This window comes from Ailuropoda melanoleuca, chromosome 8 (assembly GCF_002007445.2).
Source record: "Ailuropoda melanoleuca isolate Jingjing chromosome 8, ASM200744v2, whole genome shotgun sequence".
Taxonomy (NCBI): Eukaryota; Metazoa; Chordata; class Mammalia; order Carnivora; family Ursidae; genus Ailuropoda; species Ailuropoda melanoleuca.
Window position 1 is genome coordinate 19,089,938 of NC_048225.1, and position 22,314 is coordinate 19,112,251.

The window sequence follows — 22,314 nt, forward strand, 5'->3', positions numbered from 1 at the left end:
TCCCTATTTCCTGCTTTTTCTGGTCTTTCATTTTACTTTTTTATTATAATATTTCTTTTAATTTTTCTTCAGGTGTCATTGATGCATATTTACTACAAAAGCATATAATAGAGAGCACAGTTTTGTATAAAGTAGGCACTCAGTTTGTTGGATGCGGATTACCTTTAGACTCAGGCCACAAGGACTCTTGCCGAAGGCAGTAGAGACACCAAGGTGAAGGGCTTGTGGGGTCCAGTTTACTTCTCCCCACCATGCTCTCCACGTTTAGGACTTTGTCTAAATGGTTCCCATCCTGTCACATTTCAGAGCAGAACTCCTGTGTGACCAAGACTTCCAAATTCAGACCTGGCTTTCCGGACCTTCCGAAGGTGTCTTCAACAAGTGAGCAAGAATGTATTTCATTAAACAGTTTATTAGCTTGCTTTATAACTTTAAATGTTTAGGCATTTATTTGGGTTTCCATTTACTCTTCCCATGGCAGGGGGTGGGCAAACGACCCCACAGGCACTTCAGCTTGGCCCCTCGGATGCCTTGCCCCTGTGAAGAGAAGTGATCCTGGGCAAGAGTCATTTCAGCCTTGATCTAAAGATAATACTATGTCCAGGAAACAGTGCCTACTTGATACAAAAAGGTGCTATTATCTAGACCTACTGTCTGAATAGGTAATGTGATATCGGAGGTCAGCTGAAGAGAACACCCCCAAAATACTTCCTCAGGGGCCAGTCACCAGTCAGAAATTCTACCTTCCCTTCTTTCCTACCCTCCTTCCCTGTCCCTCCCACCCTTCCTTCCTCCCTCCCTTTTTTTCTTCCTTTAACAAATACTTGTTGATGTTCTATTATGTGTCAAGCACCTTTAAGGTTCTGAATTAGGAAGATCAATAAGGCACAGTCCCTGTCTTCGTGGTCTTACTGGCTGATATGAGAGACAGATGCTTAAGTAATGATTTCAAACAGAACGAAGCTATGTGAAGATACCACATGGTAATAGTTCATGCATCAGCTTGAATCAGTAGTCACTGCACTTACGAACTGTGTAGGTAGTTGGAGATGGGGATATGGTGCATTTCAAATATATTGCCTCTACTTGACTTTACTCTGATCTGACTCCATTTTAGCTAAGTTTATAGGGCTGAGTATTTAGCCAAGAAAGGCTGTGCTTCCTGGGGCCAAGAAGTTGTGCATGAAGAAACTAGAATTTGGGGCCCTTGGGTGGCTCAGTCAGTTAAGCGTCTGCTTTCAGCTCAGGTCATGATCTTGGGGTCCTAGGATCAAGTCCCGCATTGGGATCTCTGCTCAGTGGGGAGTCTGCTTCTCCCTCTCCCTCTGCTTTCCCCCACCACCCCCACCCTAAATAAATAAATAAATAAATAAATAAATAAATAAATAAATATCTTAAAAGAACAAAAAGAAACTGAATTTTACTTGGCAGATATGTGGGGCAAAACCTTTCCATGATAGGCTCCCTTAGGAAGAGAGGAGAAGTTAGACTGGACACCTGAGATTTAAAAAAAAAAAGGGCAGTCAGTCAGAGGTGATCTGAAATGAAAATTGGTCTTCGAAGAGTCTGAGTAAGAAATCTGCTGGAGCCATTAGCAGAGGAATTTCATTTGAGCAGACGCAGAGAGACTGGCAGGAAAACAAGCAGGTAGGACAAAAAATAAAGGGTTTTATACTCGGTGGGACTCGATCTCACGAACCTGAGACCCTGACAGGAGCCAAAATAAACAATCAGTAGCTCAACTGCCTGAGCCACCCAGGCGCTCCTGGCATATTCCTTTTTTAGATGAATTTCAAAATATCCTGTCAAGTGCCTTAACAATTTCTGGTGACATTTTAGCTAAAATTATTTAATATTATAAATGTATTGGGGAAAATTTGTAAAAATTGAAGATATATTGTAGCTTCTTATCCTTTTAAACATGGCATATGTTTAAAGTTAGTCAATAAATCTGTCAGATTTTAGGTTTTTTTTCACGTGGGTCTTAAATATTTTAGGTATTTTTGTAGCATTTGGTTTTATTGGAAATGAGAATGTAATGTATTTTTCTTTTTTTTTTTTTCCCTAAAACTTTTTCTGGGAGACAAGAAAGCCATCGTCTCTTCAATTTAATCTGCCACTGTTATATTTAGAATTTAAACCTATGTAGTATTTAGATTAATTTATAATTTTCTCTTTGGTGGATATTGGTAGTTTTTTCTGAGAGTGGTCATAGGATTACACTAGCGTTATCAAAAGAATAAGGATGGTCATCATTTCTGTGGTTGTTAACAGTTCATAGAACTTTCATTCATTCAGCGACTACGGATTGAGTTCCTGGTTTATTATGTGCCAGAAACTGTTTTAGGTTCTCGACATATAATATCATGTGGAATTATCTGTATCTTGATGGTTTGGTAGATCTTCTCTACAAAAGATTTTGCTTTTAAGGAAGACTCTTTGACTAACTTTACAGTTTATTATTATTTACCCAGTCGTGTTTCCACATGGAAGTAATTGGTTAGTTTATTTATATTTTCTTCAAACATTATCCATTTCACTAGATTTTAAAATTTGAATAAATTTCACATAGACATAATCTGGCAGTTTCTACTGCTGTGTTTGTGTAAGTAGTGTTTTCTTTTTGGACTTACATATTTGTTTCTAGGTTTTTGGTTTACTCAAAGAAAGGTTTTGGTTTTATTGATTATGTGTTATTTTCTTTTGGGGTAGTGCTGCAGTGGGAGAAGTATTCTACTTTTTTGACTCTATGTTTTTCCTTTTTATAGTGTCTTCTGTTGGATTTTTAATTCATATATTTTCTTTTTTTAATATTCAAATATAGAAAATTATGGTTATAATTTTTCTTCTTACTACTTTGCCAACTGCCTGTAAATTTTTTATAGTACTCTCACTATTATTTTCTAAATATATTTAAGGTTTACATTTGAATTCTTAAGTGAAAGAGTTAATTAAAAAGATACAGTATGTATATATTAGTCACAAGACAATTTTTAAATTTCTTAGTGGATGATTTGTTTTACCTACTTTTTCACTACTAATTTCTAATAATACAGCATAAATTCTGTCATTAAGAATTCATTGAATTTTTTTCTGTGACATAGCACATGGACAATTTGGGGGAAAAACACATAGGTATTTGAAAAGAATACCACTTTCTGTTTTGGGGAATACACTGCTTTATATATTTATTAGTTTAAGCTGGTTAGCTGTGTCATTCAAGCTCTCTATAGGGGGGCACCTGGGTGGCTCAGTCAGTTAAGTATCTGCCTTTGGCTCAGGTCAGGATCCCAGGGTCCTGGGATCCAGCACCACATTGGGCTCCCTGCTCAGTGGGGAGTCTGCTTCTCCCTCCCCCTTCCCCTCTGCCCCATCCCTCGTTCCTGTTCCTGTGTGAGTGCTCTCTCTCTCTCAAAACAAATAAATAAAATCTTTAGGGAAAACCCCACAAATTCTCTATAGCATTATGTATTTTTTTTTTGTTTACATAATTTGGCAGTTTCTGACATCCGGACTTATCATTTACTTTTTCCTGTAATTATAACATTTTTCTTATATATTTTGAAACTATATTGTTAGATGAATAAATCCCAAAGTGTTTTTTTTAAGTATATTTTTAAAACATTTCTCTCGTAATGGTTTTAATTTATCTTTTATATTTTTAGGATTTTCTCCATGAACAGTTATGTTGTTTGTGAATGGGGACAATTTGATTTCTTTCTTTCCAATCTTCACGTTTTCATTTCTTTTATACTGATAGGAGGGGCCATCCTTTTCTTTGTCCTTGACCTAGGTGAAAGTAGCCAAGATTTCACTATAGATTGTTGGTACCTTTTATGAGGTTGAGAATATGTCTTTCTATTCTTAATAATTATGAACGATGTCAAATTGTGCCAAATGCCTTTTCCATATCAGTTGAAGTGATCATATAATGTTTTCTTTTATTCTATTAATATGATAATTTATATCATGTGCTTTTTAAATGTTAAATCATCCTTACTTTTTTTTTTTAAGATTTTATTTATTTATTTGAGAGAGAGAGTGCAGAGTGAGAGAGAAAGAGAGAGAACTCCAGCCAGGGGAAGGGGCAGAAGCAGGCTCCCCACTGAGAAGGGAGTCCCATGCGGGCTGCATGCAGGGCTCCATGCAGGGTTCAATCCCAGGGTACTGGGGTCATGGCCTGAGCTTAAGACAGATGCTTAACGGACAGAGCCACCCAGGCACCCCATCCTTACTTTTCTGAAAGAAACCCTACTTGATCATGATATCCTATTATGTATGTGATATAAATGTCACATATATCAAGGGTGCATGTTATCAACATAATAATCACTATTGATGTCACTGTAAAAGTGTTTTTCAGCTTTTCTCCTTTTGAAACTATTTTTTTCTCACTTTTCATATCTTAGTGGTGACTCAGTGTGTGTAATTTACACTTAAGGAGTTTACCTCCTTTTTTTTTTTTTTTAAAGATTTTATTTATTTATTCGACAGAGATAGAGACAGCCAGCGAGAGAGGAAACACAAGCCGGGGGAGTGGGAGAGGAAGAAGCAGGCTCATAGCAGAGGAGCCTGACGTGGGGCTCGATCCCATAACGCCGGGATCACGCCCTGAGCCGAAGGCAGACGCTTAACCGCTCTGCTACCCAGGCGCCCCAGGAGTTTACCTCCTTGAGGATGAAGTGTCTACCTAAATTATTTGGAATTCTTCTCCCAGGGAGGTGTGTCTATTCTCCCCCATTTATTTATTCAATCATATGTTTATATCGTGGATGTTTATTTTATGCCTTAGTTTATAATCCGATGCTACTTTATTTTGTTGCACAAACTGTTTCAGCTTTGGCCATTGAGAGCTATTTGTCTCCTGTGTCCTTTTGACATATCTCATCAACTTTTCTTGAGTGCTTCCATGCTTTGTCTTACTAGTGTTCCAGGCTCATCCTGCACATTCCTGCCCTAGTCCTAGAATCCACTATTTCTCCAAGAAGTCTTGGTTCCTTTTATTAGAGACTGAATTAGAAACCACAGTCTGAGTGCTCTGTGAGCTTTTGCTACTGGGATGTTATTGATTTCAGGTATTTTATGCAGTCAGAGCAAGGAAATACAAGGGTGTTTACTTACCCATGCATATATTTCAATATGTAACCATCTGTATCTTTATCTAGTCCATTACAAATGGATCATTCTAATCTTTTTTTCTTGCTTATCTGTAAGCTTACACTCCCAACAGTGAGAAACCTGGCTCTTACCAATGCCATTGACTTACTGAATCGTTCAGTTCCTATATATATGTTACAGTGCTACCAGAATTGTTGTCCTATATTTCCGTGGAACACTACTCTATTTGTAGTTTCCTAATGACAAATGATGTTTAGCATCTTTTAATATGCTTATTTGCCACCTGTATATCTTCTTTGATGAGATATCTGTTCAGATCTTTTGCCCATTTCGTTGGATTGCTTGCTTTCCTATTGTTGAGTTATAGGAGTTCTTTGTATATTTTGGGTTTGGGTCTTTTACCAGATATATGTTTTGCAAATATTTTATCCGAGCTGGAGCTTGTCTTTTGATTTTCTTCTCGGTGTCTTTTGCCGAGCAGAAATCTTTAGTTTTAAGAAAGTCCAATTTATCATTTTTTTCTCTTATGGTTTATGTTTTTGCTCTTGCGTGTAAAAACAGATCACCAAACTTAAAATTTATGTACATTTCCTTCCTCTTCTTTTTTTTTTTTTTTGGTAGTAATATTGTAACTTGAATTTTACATTTAGGTCTATGTTTCATTTTGAGTTAATTTTCATGAAAGATATAAAATCTATGTATGATTTCTTTTTGGATATGGATGTCCAATTGTTCCAGAACCATTTCTTGCAAAGACAATCTTCTCCCCATTGAATTTCCTTTGCTTCTTTGTCAAATATCAGTTGTCTGTATGTTTTGTTTTGTTTTTCTTTTTTCTGGACTATCATATTCCCTTGATCTATGTTCCTTTTTTCTCTCTATTTAATATCATGCTGGCTTGATTATGGAAACTTTATAGTAAGTATTGAGATCAGTTAGTGTGAGTCACCCACCATTGTTTTTCTTCAATATTGTATTGGCTGTTCTAGGCTTTTTGCTTTTCATATACATTTTAGAAATCGACTTGTTGATATTTACAAAATAGCTTGCTGGGATGTTGGTTGAGGTTCTGTCACATCTGTAGGTCAGAGTGCTGTGGGACCATCAAGCAGAAGGTCAAGAAGGAATTCCTGAGACATTTGCAGTGCAAAAAGGTTTGGTTTTGGTTTTGTTTTTTTTAAAGCACAGGGACAGGACCCGTGGGCAGAAAGAGCTGCCCCGTGGTTGTGAGGAGTGATTATATACTTTGAAGTTGAGGGGTGGGTAGAGATAAAGGAAGTCTCTAAAGGGATTTTCCTACATTAAAGAAGACTTGCAGGATCCTGGAGGTCTGGCTATTATCAAGCTAAGGTTGTTTTTGCCTCTAGCAAGACATTAACATTAAGGCAGCCATGAGTTCCTTGAGGAATATCACACTGCTGGTCTCTGGAATTTATCAATGGTCTGCAAGTTGGAAGGAAATTTTATTTTGCCTACATTTCTTTTGCCTTTGTTCTACTCATCAAGAGTATTTCCAATTCCTCCCTCCCTGTAAGGATTGAATTTTCTCCCCCCCCCCAACTCATATGTTTAAGTTCTAACCGCTTGTGTCTCAGGATGTGAGTATATTTGAAGACTGCTTCTTTACAGGCGTCGTCAAGCTTAAATGAAGCCATAGGATTGGCTTTATTGCAATATGACTGGTGTCCTTAGAAAAGGGAAAATCCGAAGCACACAGATGCAGAGAATGGCGTGTGAAGACGAAGACAGAGATGTAGGTGATGCTTCTACAAGCTAGGGAATGCCAAACATTGCCTGCAAACCACCAGAAGTGAGCTGAGAAGCAAGAAACAGCCTCACAGCTCTCAGAATGAACCAATCCTGCCAACACCTTGATCTGAACCTTCACCCTCCAGAGCTGAGACAATACATTTTTTGCCGTTTACACCACTTAATTTGGGGTGTTTTGTTACGTCAATCCTGATGAGGTTGGGGACTATAGGTGAGGTTCAGTGGGGTGAGTCTGGAGCCGACAACCAAGAAAGAATTCTTGAGGTGTCTTTGGTGCAAAATGGTGGTTTATTAAAGCACAGGGACAGGACCCGTAGGCAGAAAGAGCTGCTGCCCCGGGGTTGTGAGGAATGGTCCATTATATACCCTCAAGTTGGGAGGGGGTTAGGGATAACCTCTAAGGATTTTGGAAGCAAGGTTTCCAGGACCTGGAGGGGGCTAGCTGTTGTGGGGAAAGGTCATTTATTACCGTCTAATAAAACCTTAGTCATGAGACCCTTCAGATGTATATCGGTGGGCCATATGCTTGGGGGATGATTGCCAACACTGATCTTGGGAGGTTAGAGATAAAGGAAGTTTCCAAAGGAATGTTTATACATTAAAGTAGACTCCCAGGATCTTGGTGGAGGGGAGGGGGTCAGGCTAGGACTGCCTTTTGCCCTTAGCAAAGTATTAACGTTGAGGCAGCTGAGCTCCTAGAGGAATGTCACCATGCCTGTTTCAAGGACTTGTCAATGGGCTGTAGGTAGTAAGGACTGTTTCTTTGTCCTTCAGGGCAGCCAGGAGTGCCCGAGGAATGTTGCATACACCCCATGGGGGGGGTGCAGGGTGTCAGCTTCTGCTTTGTCCTCAGCTTGCCTTCCGTTCCCTCATCAAGTCCTAGCAAACAATTATACTCCCACCCCTTATGACATTGCTGTCATTCCATTTGCTTGTTCATACTCTGATACTTATCCATAACCCGATACCTTGTTATTTTTCTTTTAAGAATAAGAAAAAATTTAAAGGTTATTTTATCTTCATTTATTCTTTCTCCAACACTCTTCCTTTTTTTTTTATGTCTTTGCAAGTTTCTGACCACCATCATTTTCTTTCTCCCTGAAGAATTTCTTTTTAACATTTCTGGCTGGGTGGGTTTGCTAGTGAGGAATTCTTTCAGTTGGTATTTGCCTGAGAAAGTCTTTATTTCTCTTTAATGCTTAAAGGATAATTTTGCTGGATTTAGAATTCTGGGCTGGTGCTCTTTTTCTCTCTTTCAATGCTTGTTTAAATGTATCAATCAGTCCCCTTATTTCCTGCTTTCTTGGTTTCTGACAAGCCTTGCCCTCTAATTCTTGTTTTTTGTTCCCCTTTTGTTGAGAAGTTTTTCCCTCTGACTTCTTTTTTTTCTTTTTTTAAAGATTTTATTTATTTATTCGNTTTTTTTTTTTTTAAAGATTTTATTTATTTATTTGACAGAGATAGAGACAGCCAGCGAGAGAGGGAACACAGCAGGGGGAGTGGGAGAGGAAGAAGCAGGCTCATAGCAGAGGAGCCTGATGTGGGGCTCGATCCCATAACGCCGGGATCACGCCCTGAGCCGAAGGCAGATGCTTAACCGATGTGCCACCCAGGCACCCCTTCCCTCTNACAAGCCTTGCCCTCTAATTCTTGTTTTTTGTTCCCCTTTTGTTGAGAAGTTTTTCCCTCTGACTTCTTTTTTTTCTTTTTTTAAAGATTTTATTTATTTATTTGACAGAGATAGAGACAGCCAGCGAGAGAGGGAACACAGCAGGGGGAGTGGGAGAGGAAGAAGCAGGCTCATAGCAGAGGAGCCTGATGTGGGGCTCGATCCCATAACGCCGGGATCACGCCCTGAGCCGAAGGCAGACGCTTAGCCGCCGTGCCACCCAGGCGCCCCGACTATGATATACTTTATGTGGGAAACAAAGGCAAAAGAAAAATGAAATTTCCTTACTGCCTACAGCCCACTGACAAGTCCTTGAAACAGTCAAAGTGACATTCCTCGAGGACCTCAGCTGCCTCGATGTTAGTACTTCGCTAAGGGCAAAAGGCAATTTTTTTTTTTTTTAAGATTTTATTTATTTATCTGACAGAGATAGCGACAGCCAGCGAGAGAGGGAACACAAGCAGGGGGAGTGGGAGAGGAAGAAGCCAGCTCCTAGCAGAGGAGCCTGATGTATGGCTCGATCCCTTAACGCCGGGATCACACCCTGAGCCGAAGGCAGATGCCTAACCGCTGTGCCACCCAGGCGCCCCAATGCTTGGCTTCCTCTTGATCTGCTTACAACATTCATCTTAGAATAAATGAGACAGGAGAGAATTCCCCAGAGAGGGCAGAGGAAATTATTGCAGAGAAATTTGTGGATCCCACGATGAATATGTCCATTTTCCTCAGCAGGTTCACTGACCAGGTCAGTCCAAGCAGATGAATCCGGCAAATCATTCCCAAGTGACAGGCTTCGTCCTCCTGGGGCTCTCTCAGGTGTGGGAGCTCCGCTTCCTCTTCCTCATTGTCTTCTCTGTTGTGTATCTGTTGACTGTAACGGGAAATCTCCTTATTGTGGCCATAGTGACCTCTGACCCACGCCTCCACACAACCATGTACTTTCTCTTAGGCAATCTTTCTTTCCTAGACTTTTGCTACTCGACCATCACGGCACCTAGGATGCTGGTTGACTTGCTCTCGGGCCACCCCATCATTTCCTTTGGCAGCTGCCTGACTCAGCTCTTCTCCTTCCACTTCATTGGAGGCATCAAGATCTTCCTGCTGACGGTGATGGCCTACGACCGCTATGTTGCCATCTCCCAGCCCTTGCGCTACGCACTTATTATGAACAGGACTGTCTGTGGGCTCCTCATGGTAGCCTCCTGGGTGGGGGGCTTCATCCACTCCATTGTACAGGTTGGACTGACTGTCCAGCTGCCATTCTGTGGGCCTGACAAGCTGGACAACTTTTACTGTGATGTGCCTCAGCTGATCAAGTTGGCCTGCACAGATACCTTTGTCCTAGAGCTACTGATGGTGTCTAATAACGGCCTGGTGACTTTGATGTGTTTTCTGGTGCTCCTGGGATCCTACACGGCACTGTTATTCATGCTCCGAGGCCACTCACGGGAAGGCCGCAGCAAAGCCCTATCCACCTGTGCCTCCCATATTGCTGTGGTGACCTTAATCTTTGTGCCTTGTGTCTACATCTATGCAAGGCCATTTCGGACATTCCCTATGGACAAGGCTGTCTCTGTGCTGTACACAATGGTCACTCCCATGGTGAATCCTGCCATCTATACCCTGAGAAACAAGGAAGTGATCATGGCCATGAAAAAGCTGTGGAGGGGCAAAAGGACCTTCTGGGTCCCCTGGAACACTGACCCCCAGATTAGCAGAGGCAGAGCCTAAGAATCTGAGAGCTGCTTCAGTGTAGGAACCTGCTCGGGAAGACCTACAAAGTAACCAAAACTACTTGTCCACTCAATTACTTGCTCTACTACCTGCTTCTCTATTGTTCTCAACCTCAGTCAAGTTCTGGGCACCTGGACTTTTAACACAGCTAGAAAATGGAATGAGTATCCTAGAACTTCTCCCAAGTGCTTTCTAGAGAAAAAGTCGCAGGTGCTCTGCAGGAAAGGTGTTTGACTCAGATGGCACTTGGCCATATGATGATGGTGGCCCTACTGAGAAAGTTCCCGCTTCATAGAGGTGGTACATCTGGTGTTTCTTTTCTGATATTTCTTCTTGGACACAAAATATATCTGAAGAGCTCAAAACAATTATAAACTACCTGGAGACAGGAGGGATCTGGAGGTTAACATAAATGTGGGATACTGAGCTCTGATTTCAGAAGGCTGATTGAATTCAACGTCAATGAAGAGGAGGGGAATTGTCTTGGGAAAATTACTTCCTATTCATAGTTTTTAAGGTAGTCACCATCATCATGATCTAAATAATGTTTGTTAAGAACTTACTATGTGCCAGGCATTGTATCAAGTGATTTACATTTACTATTTATTTTAGTTCTCTCAACATTCTTATGAGGTAAGTATCATCTTCATTTTAAAGATGAATCTCTGGCAGCTGAGACATTGAGTAATTTATTTAAGTCTCTAGAGCTTGTTTCTGGAATCCAACCCAGGTCTGTTTAATTTTGGAACCTAAGTTCTTAATAATATCTAAAACTCTTTGTAGCTACTAAGGGCCACTATGTCTTTGTGTGTTTGTGCCAGTTAAATTGGTATCATGGGTAGAGATAAAATATTCTAACTTGGTCTTGGTCTATTGTAGATGGGAGAGTGAAACATACTGGATTTTGGAATGCAGAGACCTGGAGTAAAATACCTTTGTTGACAAATGAACCCAATGAAAAATGCAGAATTGGGTTATAAGGTGGAAAAGTAGATTATCTTTGAGTCTCTAAATAAGGAGAGGTAAGATAGTATATAAGTACTCTTAAAAGCTCTACTGCAATTTAAAGGAAATGGAGAAATGTCTTTCTATTCACCTGTCACACCTTAGCTCCCTGATCCATATTCCTCCATCTCCTGCCACCGAGTTAACCATTTGGCTTCTTAACTTTATCATAGGACCTGCACCTTTTTATCTTCACTCCCATTCCTGAGAATCAATTTTAAAATAAAACAAAGAAATGTTTTGTTTATTTATGTTGAATGTTATTTAATCAATCGGTGATATCTACCCTGGATGTGAGATGGGAAGAGGATGAGATTTAACAAACATCTTTGCAATCTTAGCATTAAGTCATCACCCATCACTTATATCTTAGTAAGTAAATTTGTATACGTGAAGTTCCTTTCCACAATGATAGCCAGCTGAGAGGGAATGTTTAGTACACAGGGCCTAGAGTTTGGGTCAAACTTGAAAGAGGAAAGGCACAGGTCTAGGGAAAAGGGAGGTGGAAGGTTGGAAGAGGAGATAGGACAGCATAGAGCAAACACATAAGCTATTTAAAAAGAGTATCTTTTAGTGGAAAGATAACTTTAGCATCAGAAGACCCAAATCACACTTCTCTTTTCCATGCAGTTCGGTTTAGTAGCAAGAGTTTAATTCTCCTGCCACTATACTTTGGACTTGTAGCAGGGTCAAATGTTGATTTATACAAGTCATATGTGCAGATACACTGAAGAGGACATATACGTGCAAAGAAAATGCAGCTTTTTTATTTTTTCAATAACAAAAATGATTTTTCTTATAAGAGTCATCTTTCTGAATGGTAGGGAAAAGAGCTCAAATGTAGGCAGGTCTAGTACACTTACTTCTATGCATAAAAATGCACACAGTCCCCTTAAGTAGGTGGTTATTCTCTTCAGAAAATAACTCAGTCTCCCTTAAGATTCTGCTCTTCCCCTCTTTCCAGCTTTGTCCCTTTCCCAGCCTGGCTCTGTCATAGGCTGTAAGAGCTCTGTGGGCAGGAAGAGTGTTCATCTTATCAAGTCTGCTTTCAAGCTACTATTGACCATTTTTTCTCAGTCTCTGTTGCCAATTGTAAAGTCATAACTAGCCCATCTAGGCCATGCGGTAGCTTCCTACTTGATCCCCTAAAATCCACTTGTCTCCCTCTAACCAGTTGTCCCCACAACAGCTGATTGATTTTTTTAAAATACCATTTGATCACTTCCTCACTTTAAGCCCTTCAAAGGCTTTACATTGCCTTTACAAAGGAAGAAAGCTCCACATAAACCTTACGGACTAGGTCCTGTGTGAACTGACCTCCGCCCACCTCTCCACTTCCAGTCCTCTTGCACATTTGTTTCTCTCAGTCCCTCTTGCCTTACTCCGGGTCCTGGCAAATACTACTCGCTCTCTCTGCAGTGCTCCTCCCCTGCTTTTAGCCTGGATAACTGCTGCTCAGCCTCAGGCCACAGTTTGAAGCTCATCTCCTCAGAGGTGTGTTCCCTGGACTTCCATTTGAATTATTTTTCCTTATTAGCCCCTCTAACAAAACTCAACTCGTTTCTCAGAAGCACTGATCACAAATTGCAACTACATACTAAGGTGTGTATTTAGGTTTTCTTGTTTTGTTTTGTTTTTTGTTTTTTTGCTAGCCATCCCAACTATACTATAAATTCTATAAAAGTGAGAGTGAGGTTTATTTTGTTTTTTACTGTATACCGAAGGTCCAGCTCCAGAGCCAGATTCCAGAGCAGTAGCAGAGAAGCCTCAGGTGCAGCACTGAGGAGGCATTCACTCCCAGGTCTGTGCATGGCTTGACCCTGAGCTTGTGCAGCCACTGGGGCATGTGTCTCTTTAAAATTTGTGCCCTCCATGTCTCTGTTGGCCCAAGACGTCACCCTAGACTCATCCCTGCCTAGCTCAGTGCCTTAAATGCACTAGATATTTAATAATACCTCTTAAAGAAATGATTGAATGATTGTCCTTGTATTTAGACTTGGGAATTTGGGATATTCAAATGTTTTGTTGGCCACAGCATTCTTCCTTTATGTGATTCCTACAGGAGCGGCTAGTCACATAAAGAGCAATAGCCCGTGAAGGAAACATTTGTTACCGCAGCCAAAATGTCATTTTTTTTTTTTAAAGATTTTATTTATTTATTTGACAGAGATAGAGACAGCCAGCGAGAGAGGGAACACAAGCAGGGGGAGCGGGAGAGGAAGAAGCAGGCTCATAGCTGAGGAGCCTGATGTGGGGCTCGATCCCATAACGCCGGGATCACGCCCTGAGCTGAAGACAGACGCTTAACCGCTGTGCCACCCAGGCGCCCCCAAAATGTCATTTTCTGTATACAGGTTCTGGTTAATCTTGTTTGTAATACTCCGTCTACGTGGAAGGCCACAGAGGGCCTCTTACTCCCCTTTAAGGTCCTGATCCGAATCTCCATGTTTCAGCATCCCCGCTTGGCTTCAGCATACAGGATCCTGAAGCAGGAATAAGGGTGCTTGGGGGCGCCTGAGTGGCTCAGTCATTAAGCGTCTACCTTTGGCTCAGGGCGTGATCCCGGAGTTCTGGGATCGAGCCCCACGTCGGGCTCTTGCTGGCAGCCTGCTTCTTCCTCTCCCACTCCTCCTGCTTGTGTTCCCTCTCTCTTTTTGGTTGTCTCTCTCTCTGTCAAATAAATAAATAAAATCTTTAAAAAAAAAAAGTAATAAGGGTGCTTGAACACACAGCTGAGGAAGAAGAGGAGCGGTCTCCCTGCATGATGGCCACATGCCGACCTGCCCCAAAGGAAATGCGTCCTAACCAGAATTCTGAAACTTGACCAATTGGATCAGGGGAGGCCTCAGGAAGATAGGAGGGAGGAAAATGAAGGCTCACTCCCTAGTTTACACCGTACGTCTATGGAGACTTTTAAAAAAGATTTTATTTATTTTAGAGAGAGAGAGAGAGTGAGCGTGCATGTGTGCAGGAGGGGCAGAGGAGAGAGAGAGAATCCTGAGCAGACTCCACGCAGAGCCTGACTCGGGGCTCAATCTTACCACCCTGAGATCATGTCCTGAGCCGAAACCAAGAGTCAGAAGGGGAACTGACTGCGTCACGGACGTGCCCCATATGGAGACTATTTTCTAAATGTCTGAGTAAAGTGCGGGGTGTTGCCGGAGTGATTTGAACTTCAAATACATTTTTAAAAATTGCATGCATTTTTAATCTCCTCATCTAATCTTTACTTTTACGTGTGACCCTCATAGCCTCTCGAAGCCATGGTTCTGTGCCACTTCAGGGCATCTCTCAGCGCCTGCTTCACCTTCTCATTGCGGAGACTGAAGATGAATGGGCTCAGGAGGGGTGTGATGATACAGCTCAGGACTGAGGCACCTTTGTTGAGTAGCGTGGACTGAGCGTCTGACGTACGAATGTAGACAGAAATGGAGCAACTGTAGACGATGATGACCACGGTAAGATGTGAGGCACAAGTGGAGAAGGCCTTCTTTCTCTCAGCAGCTGTGGGGGCCCTGGAAACAGTGGCAAGAATGCAGGCGTAGGAAACTGAGGTCAGTGCCAGCGAGCCCAGTAACACTGACGTGGACAGCACGAAAGCCACCAGCTCCAGGAGGCGGGTGTCCCCACAAGAGAGCCTCAGCAAAGGCCAACTGTCACAGAAAAAGTGGTCAATACCATTGGGGCCACAGAAAGGTAGGTTGGCCATGAGGATGGTGGGGCAAAGGACCCAGAGGAATCCAGCTAGCCAGGAGGCCAGAACAAGTCGGGAACAGACAGGACCACTCATCAGAGTCTCATAGTGGAGTGGTCGGCAGATGGCCAAGTAACGATCCAGAGACATGACAACTAAGAGGAAGAAGTCGGTGGTGCCTAGCAGGAAGTAGAGATAGGACTGGAGGATGCAGCTGGCAAAGGAGATGGTGTGATCCCCTGTGAGCATGATCACGAGCATCTTGGGAACCACCACAGACACGAGCAACAGCTCCAGGAAGGACAGGTTCCTCAGGAAGAAGTACATCTGTGTGTGCATGCGTCGGTCCGTCCAGCTGAGCCCAATAATGAGCAGGTTGCCTGTGGCCGTTATGACGTAGGTCACCATCAACCCCAGGAACGACAGGGACTGCAGGATGTGGCTCCTGGGGAAACCCAGAAGGACAAACTCTGTCACCCGAGTCCAGTTTTCAGGACTCATCTGCAGGGACCTGGAAGAGAAATGAAATGGAACTTTATAACTGGATCGATAGCCACAAATCATCATTTAATCAATTAATGAAATAATAAGCACCTAGCACTTCCTTACATTCTGAGAATATATCAATCTCTCTGCTTCTAGGGGACTTACGGAAAGAGAAACAAATCATGAGAGCAAGCTGTATACCAATAACAACATGGATGATATTGAACACTAATTATGTATTAGGAAATCCAATATCTCTTCTCCCAGTGGCTCTTAAAGTTAGATGTAACTGTTCTCATCTTTTTTTTTTTTTAAGATTTTATTTATTTATTTGTCAGAGAGAGGGGGAAAGAGCACAACAGGGGGAGCAAGAGGCAGAGGGAGCAGCAGACTCCCTGTTGAGCAAGGAGCCCCGACGTGATCCCAGGACTCTGGGATCATGAGCTGAGCCAAAGGCAGACGCCTAACCCACTGTGCCACCCAGGCATCCCCCTCATCTTATAGATAAAGAAAAGAAGACTGACAACTCTCAGTGTTTGTGATCCTTCTGTGTCCTGGCTTAACATAAAATAACAATAAAAATCAGGGCTTTCGGTATCTTTAGAGATTTTATTTCTCTTAATCAGCTGCAGAATCACAGGGGATGAAACCGCACAGAGCCCCAGTCCTGTTTGGTTATTTTTTGTTGTTGTTTTTACCAAGACTTCCTTCTGTGGGTTATAGGAAATCCCTCTTCCTGGTATAGCATTGACTAGCCTCCCCTCATCCTCAGCTCTCCCAGCATGTTCATGGCATAAGATGAGGAGGGAGAGGGAACCTTACCAAAGGAGATAGGTTGTATCAGCTTGCCTCTTCAACTATTGCCTCCATTTGAAGATATGTTCATCTTGTCCTTGGAACTTTCGGCATCTTGTGAAATTTACCCATAAGTTTTGAAGGGTTGGGTTTCAGTAGACATCTTGGTTCTAGGATCCTTTTCTCATACCCAGCACCAAATACGCAGAATTTCATAGATCTTGCCTGTCAATTTCATTGCCTGAAAATGCATTCTAAGACAGAAAGAATGCAAGTTACCATCAAGTTACTTCATTTAATTGATAAGTAATGAAGTGTTCAGAGCTTTGGCAAAGTTTAATCCAGGATCACTATTCCTCCTGACTTCCAGCATTAAAGTTGGGGAACACAAATATTTTCTTAATTCTGTCTGAAGAAGTCTTAAAAAAAATTATCGGCTGAGGCAGAGAATCTTGGTTCCAAGGCTGAAGGAGAGAGACACTCAGGGTAAATTCTGGTTATGTCAGTAAGAAATAAATCCTGGGATTAAATAGCTAGCTAGTTAATAATAAAGCTTTATTCTGCTATCCTAGGGTCTATATCTCCAAAATCAAAGAAATACCTCAATAAAACCTGGAGAAGGATGCTAGAACACTATTTCAGGATGACATAATCATTTCAGATAAGGGAAATATGTTAACAGTGGCTTTTTCCAAAGTATTGGTTAAGTATTATGTTCAAAAATTGCTTATAAAGCCTAGCTGCCAAATGTTTAATATTAGCTTTTATCTACTATTATAAAATACATACACTAAAGTGTGTTATATAACATTCCACTGACAGTTAATCTTTTGACTAGCAAGTTTCTGCATAATTCCTGGTTGGCTGGCTGTCTTTCTTATTATTCCACATAATCAAAATATAATCCCTATGTATACATGTTTAAAATTTTGTCATTTGGGGGGTGCCTGGCTCAGTCAGTTAAGCGTCTGCCTTCGTTTCGGGTCATGATCCCAGGGTCCTGGGATCCAGTCCTGCATCGGTCTCCTTGCTCAGCGGGGAGTCTGCTTTCTCCCTCTGTCTCTCCCTTTGCTCTTGTGCTCTCTCCCTCCCTCTCTCTCTCTCAAATAAATAAAATCTTAAATTTCTATTTTTGTCATTTTGAACCTCCCAATAATGTTGTGGGTTAGCCTACTTAATGTCTAAGAAGGCTTGCATAAAGTCATAGAAGTTATTAAAGGTATTGTTGGAAATGATTTCTTGTTCCATGCACTTTGCACTAAAAATACTGCTTGGCAAGGTAAGAACCAATGGAGGGAATTAGAGCTACGAAGGACACACACATACACACGTTTTCCACTCTATCTGCACCATGACTTGATCTACACAATAAGATAGCTACTATTGATGTCCATTTTACAACCGAGCAAATTGCAGCAGGTTTAAAAAACCTCAGAGGTAGAAAGAACTAAGATGAACATTGAAGATGATCCAGCCGTGATGTTAGGCCACGGCACTAGTAAATATGGCTATTTTTGCTTGAAACTGGAACCTGCCAGAGGCAAAAAGGATATCGATTGGGAATGCCACCATAGAACAATGCATCATAATAATATCAGCTAGAGTTTCCCGAGTAGCTACGCTGTGTCAGGAAAGGAAATTTGCATTCATTTCATTGTGGAATCTCTCAGCAACTACACAAGAGAAGCATTACTTCCATTCTACAGGCAAGGGAATTAGTTAGAAAGTAAGGACCCATATCTAGTGAGTAGAAGAATTAGGGAGTGAATTTTAGAAAGTCAGACTTTGGACCTGCACTTGTAATGCTCAGCCGTAATATCTTAGGTGAGAGAGAGTTTGTGACGGTAAATGTGATCCAGTGTCAACTTCCAATTGTTATCTTGCCTCATTTGTGGGCTAATGATAGGAATTCTGCATATGGAAATTAGTTATTGTAGTTTAAAGCTTTGATTCTGAAAAAATAAAAATATCCCTCAGAATGTGTGCTAGACTGAGCCGTATCTCAGAGGCTTTCAGCTCCCCCTACAGAGCGATGAAAGGTAGGTGTTCTGGCCTCAGTCACCACTCCCTACCCCCCCAGAAGATAGACCCCCTTACCTGAGTACATCATAGAAACTTGACCTCGTCTTTCAATTTCTGTGACCGGATATGCGAGATCTGTATCATGTGGAGAGTGGAGCATTCTGCTTGGGTTGCTTCTAGATCTGGAATCGCACACACTTACCTGCTTTTTCATGATCTGGAATCGCACACACTTACCTGCTTTTTCATTCACAAAGAGTACTCCTTCATGGCATTACATATTTGGCTTATTAGCTTAACCTGGTTGGAATCATCAAAGCCCCCCCCCCCGCCCCGCCCCAACTCCCTTCTGAAAGATAAGACCCTCTTGCCAGGACTTACCATAAATCATTGCTGTGAGACTCTCTCTCTCTCTCTCCCTTTTTTTCCTTTTTTTTTTTTTTTAGACACAGAGAATGTATGAGCCGGGGTGGCAGTAGGGGCAGAGGGAGAGGGAGAGAGAGAATCTTAAGCAAGGTCCACACTCAGCACAGAGCCCGACTCGGGGCTTGATTTCACAACCCTAAGATCATGACCTGAGCCAAAATCAAGAGTCCAATGCTTTACCGACTGAGCCACCCAGGTGCCCGGGAAGCTTTCTCAATCCTTTCATCCACTTGGACCATTCGGTCTTGCAAATTTCCAATTTCCAGGTTGTATGTCTACGTGTCTGGTCCTCCAGCTCCTTACATTCCATTCAGAGCTGCTCTCCTGCTTCCCTTAGCCAAATCCTTCTCATTTTACTGACAGCATATTCACTTAGCTTGTTTCTCTTTTTTCCTATACTCCTGGCATCTTGTAAGTTTGAATATGTTTTATTTATTTTATTTATTTTTAAAGGATTTATTTATTTATTTATTTATTTATTTATTTATTTATTTGAGAGAGAGAGCATGAGTGGGGGAAAGGGTAGAGGGAGAGGGAGCCACAGATTCTCTGCTGGGCAGGGAGCCTGATGTGGGACTCAATCCCAGGACCATTAGCCTAAGGCAGACACTTAACCGACTGAGCCACCCTGGTGCTCCTTATTGAATTATTTCCTGAGAGCATGGAAAACCTGCACCAGAATCTAGTTTGTCAATTAAAAATGCTGATTTCTAGACTCTACCTATAAAAATGCAATCATTCTCTGGGTTAGGGCCCAGGAATACAGATTTTTAACCATTTCTCTGGGTTATTCTTATTCACCTTCAAGTTTGAGAACTGGGTTTAGAGAAAAGAAGAGAGTTGGGTGGTTTGAACGTGATTAGGAAAAAAGGCTGAGGTATAAGCGGAGGTTAAGCTGTAGGTCAGATATAGAAGAGCTTAGAAACGGGAGGCCTAGTTTTCTAAACTAGAACCATCACCAACTTTCTAATGTGCTGGTAGAACTAACTTTACAGATGACCCAAAGAAGCAAAAAATCCAGGCTTCTAATTCTCACAACATTGCCGGGGGGCTGGCTCATGCCCCAGTGTACCCAGGAATATGCAGGGAGTATTCCTTTCAGGTCTGGGCTAGCTCAGTACCCCCATACATATGAGATTGGATACAATCTTGAACACTCTGTGCCCGGTATCCTACCAGGTCCTGGAGATACAAAGTTGCATAAATTGCTGAGGAGCTATAGTGTGGGAAGGGTTAGATATACTGGCTGCAAATTTATAAATTCCATTAGAATTCATTTAAGGCTGTGATAAAATGAAAGTCATGTGGGGGCAGAGAAAGGAACACATTTTGTTTGGGGGCAGCACGGAATACTTCATAAGGTTAATAACATTTAACTGAGCATTTAAGGAGGAATTGTTGCAGATCAAGAAAGGATATGAGTCTTTCAGGTTTAAAGTAACCCAAAATACCAAGACTTCTGAGTTTTTCAATAGGAAAACGAGACTATAAAGATTATTCCTTTTTTTAAAATCAAACTACTGTTTAAAATACACAGTAATGGGGTGCCTGGGTGGCACAGCAGTTAAGCGTCTGCCTTCGGCTCAGGGCTTGATCCCGGCGTTATGGGATCGAGCCCCACATCGGGCTCCTCCGCTGCTATGAGCCTGCTTCTTCCTCTCCCACTCCCCCTACTTGTGTTCCCTCTCTCGCTGGCTGTCTCTATCTCTGTCAAATAAATAAATAAAATCTTTAAGAAAAAAATAAAATAAAATAAAACACACAGTAATTATTACGTAAGCATAATCCTTTTTAAAGATGGCAAGACCAGAGCATACTATTTGTTGGAGGAAGAATGATTCAAACCTGATGGACTTAAAGGCTCATAGGAGCATAAACTGGCCCTTGACAGATGAAATTTAATTTTTGTCTTTGGATCCTTCCCATCTCTGCCAGTAGTGCCTTTCTATACCTATTACACGGTATTCTTGCTTTTAGATAATTGTCAAATAATAATTTATGTGTTAATTTAAAAAGAAACGTGACTATTTGGAGTTATTTACTTCTTAAAAGAAATAGTTTTGTTCTTAAAGGCTTGAGGTCAGAATGACTAACACAGTAACTGTAGAAAGCCCACGTTCCCTGAAATTGTGCTATCTGGGGCAGGGTACTTTGCCTAGTAGTCTCACAAATACAATAGGTTCCCGCTTACATCTCTACATGCAAAACTGGATCTTTACATTAAACTTCAGTGACAAGAATAAGGACAAAGTTTTCCAAAAGCTAGAGGTGTGGTGTTTGAGGCCCTAATAAAAGAGGAAGTGGTTAGTTTCATTGTCTGGGTGTTCATAAACATCAGAGCTTCCCATAGTGCAGTACTGTGCTTTATCGGCTCAACTATTGGTCTATGTGTGCAGAACTCAACAGCCAAAAATAGGAATGGAGGGCTCTCATTTCCTACAGAAAAACAGAAATTGTATTACTGTGTGCAATGAAATACACCATGTGTTTCTTACTGCAAAATGATAAGCCTTGAGGTATGTATACACAAGACTTGATTCCAACGAGCTCCTTGCTAAGTCAGAGTAAGGATAGATTTTGAGTACACAAAGTTGCCTGAGATAGGGGGCTGATATAAATTGGCTTGTACCTGTTCCAATACGGTGTTTCTTAGGCTTCCTTCCCTGGCCAGTTTGGAGAAGGTGAAGGCAGAGGGCCTACAGGGCTCCTGTTCATGGTCAACGGAGCACACGGAAGGCTTCTTGTATCAACACCTGTTTGGTTCACGTGATACCAGGCAAAACCCCTCTGTGGTGTTGAAAGAAAAGTTCCTATAACTTAGCATGATTAATTTCTTCCACACTTAATCAATTAACATTTACTTTAACTTGCTTTGAACTTGCTTTGAAATCCCAAAAGGAAAAAATTGGACTCAACTTTATTAAAAATAAACAGTGTAATTAGTCCTTTGAGGCTATAGGGAGTAAGTTGTTTGAGTTTTGTCATAGAGTGGCAGCCATACTCCTTTACTAAAAAAAAAAGTAGAACTATTTCTTGAGTACAGGGTGGAAGAAAATTTGCTACTATATTCAAACTTCAGGAAGTTCTTTTAAACTTGGTTAGTGACTCAAGACCTTGGGTATCTTGATAATGTAATGAAATTATAAAAATTAAGTATCTATGTATTATCAGCACAAATAACAAAATTAACCCTATTGTCAATAAATACTGGATATTGAATCACATACTAGTTATGACACAACTAGTTGCATGAACTTGAATTTTCTGAGTGTCAGTTTTCCTCATCTGCAAAATGGGTTTCACAGGGCTTTCAAGAGAATGGATTGTATATAGTTTGCACTAAGAGTCAATAAAGATTAGAAGATTCATTTAATTTTGCTCATTCTCAAGCAGAATAAAAATTCTCATCATTTACATAAATATAATTTATAAGTTCAGAGTATCCATTTTTCTCTACTGACTCTATCACCATCCCCTGAATAGATGTTGAACTTAAAGTCCTTTAAAATAACGCCATGAACTGTTAAAAGTCTGCCCCTTTTTAGATGCCATTCTACTGAAAAAGTTTGCACACTCTGGAGCGTGAAGTGAATTG

The 22,314-nt window shown here is 41.2% G+C and overlaps 2 protein-coding genes across 2 annotated transcripts; one reads left to right on the top strand and one right to left on the bottom strand.

Moving 5' to 3' along the window:
- The first annotated feature begins 9,316 nt into the window (after positions 1-9,316).
- LOC100469633 (olfactory receptor 4D5) lies at positions 9,317-10,260 on the top strand. Its single transcript, XM_002928194.3, is given in 2 exon segments — positions 9,317-10,223; positions 10,226-10,260. Coding segments are annotated over 2 exon segments (942 nt in total).
- Positions 10,261-14,528: 4,268 nt separating this feature from the next.
- LOC100475430 (olfactory receptor 6T1) lies at positions 14,529-16,419 on the bottom strand. Its single transcript, XM_002928215.2, has 2 exons — positions 16,299-16,419; positions 14,529-15,501 (listed from the first exon to the last, which is right to left on the bottom strand). The coding sequence occupies exon 2, from the start codon at positions 15,489-15,491 to the stop codon at positions 14,529-14,531; it is 963 nt and encodes a 320-aa protein (XP_002928261.1). The 5' UTR covers positions 15,492-15,501; positions 16,299-16,419.
- Between the last annotated feature and the right edge of the window lie 5,895 nt (positions 16,420-22,314).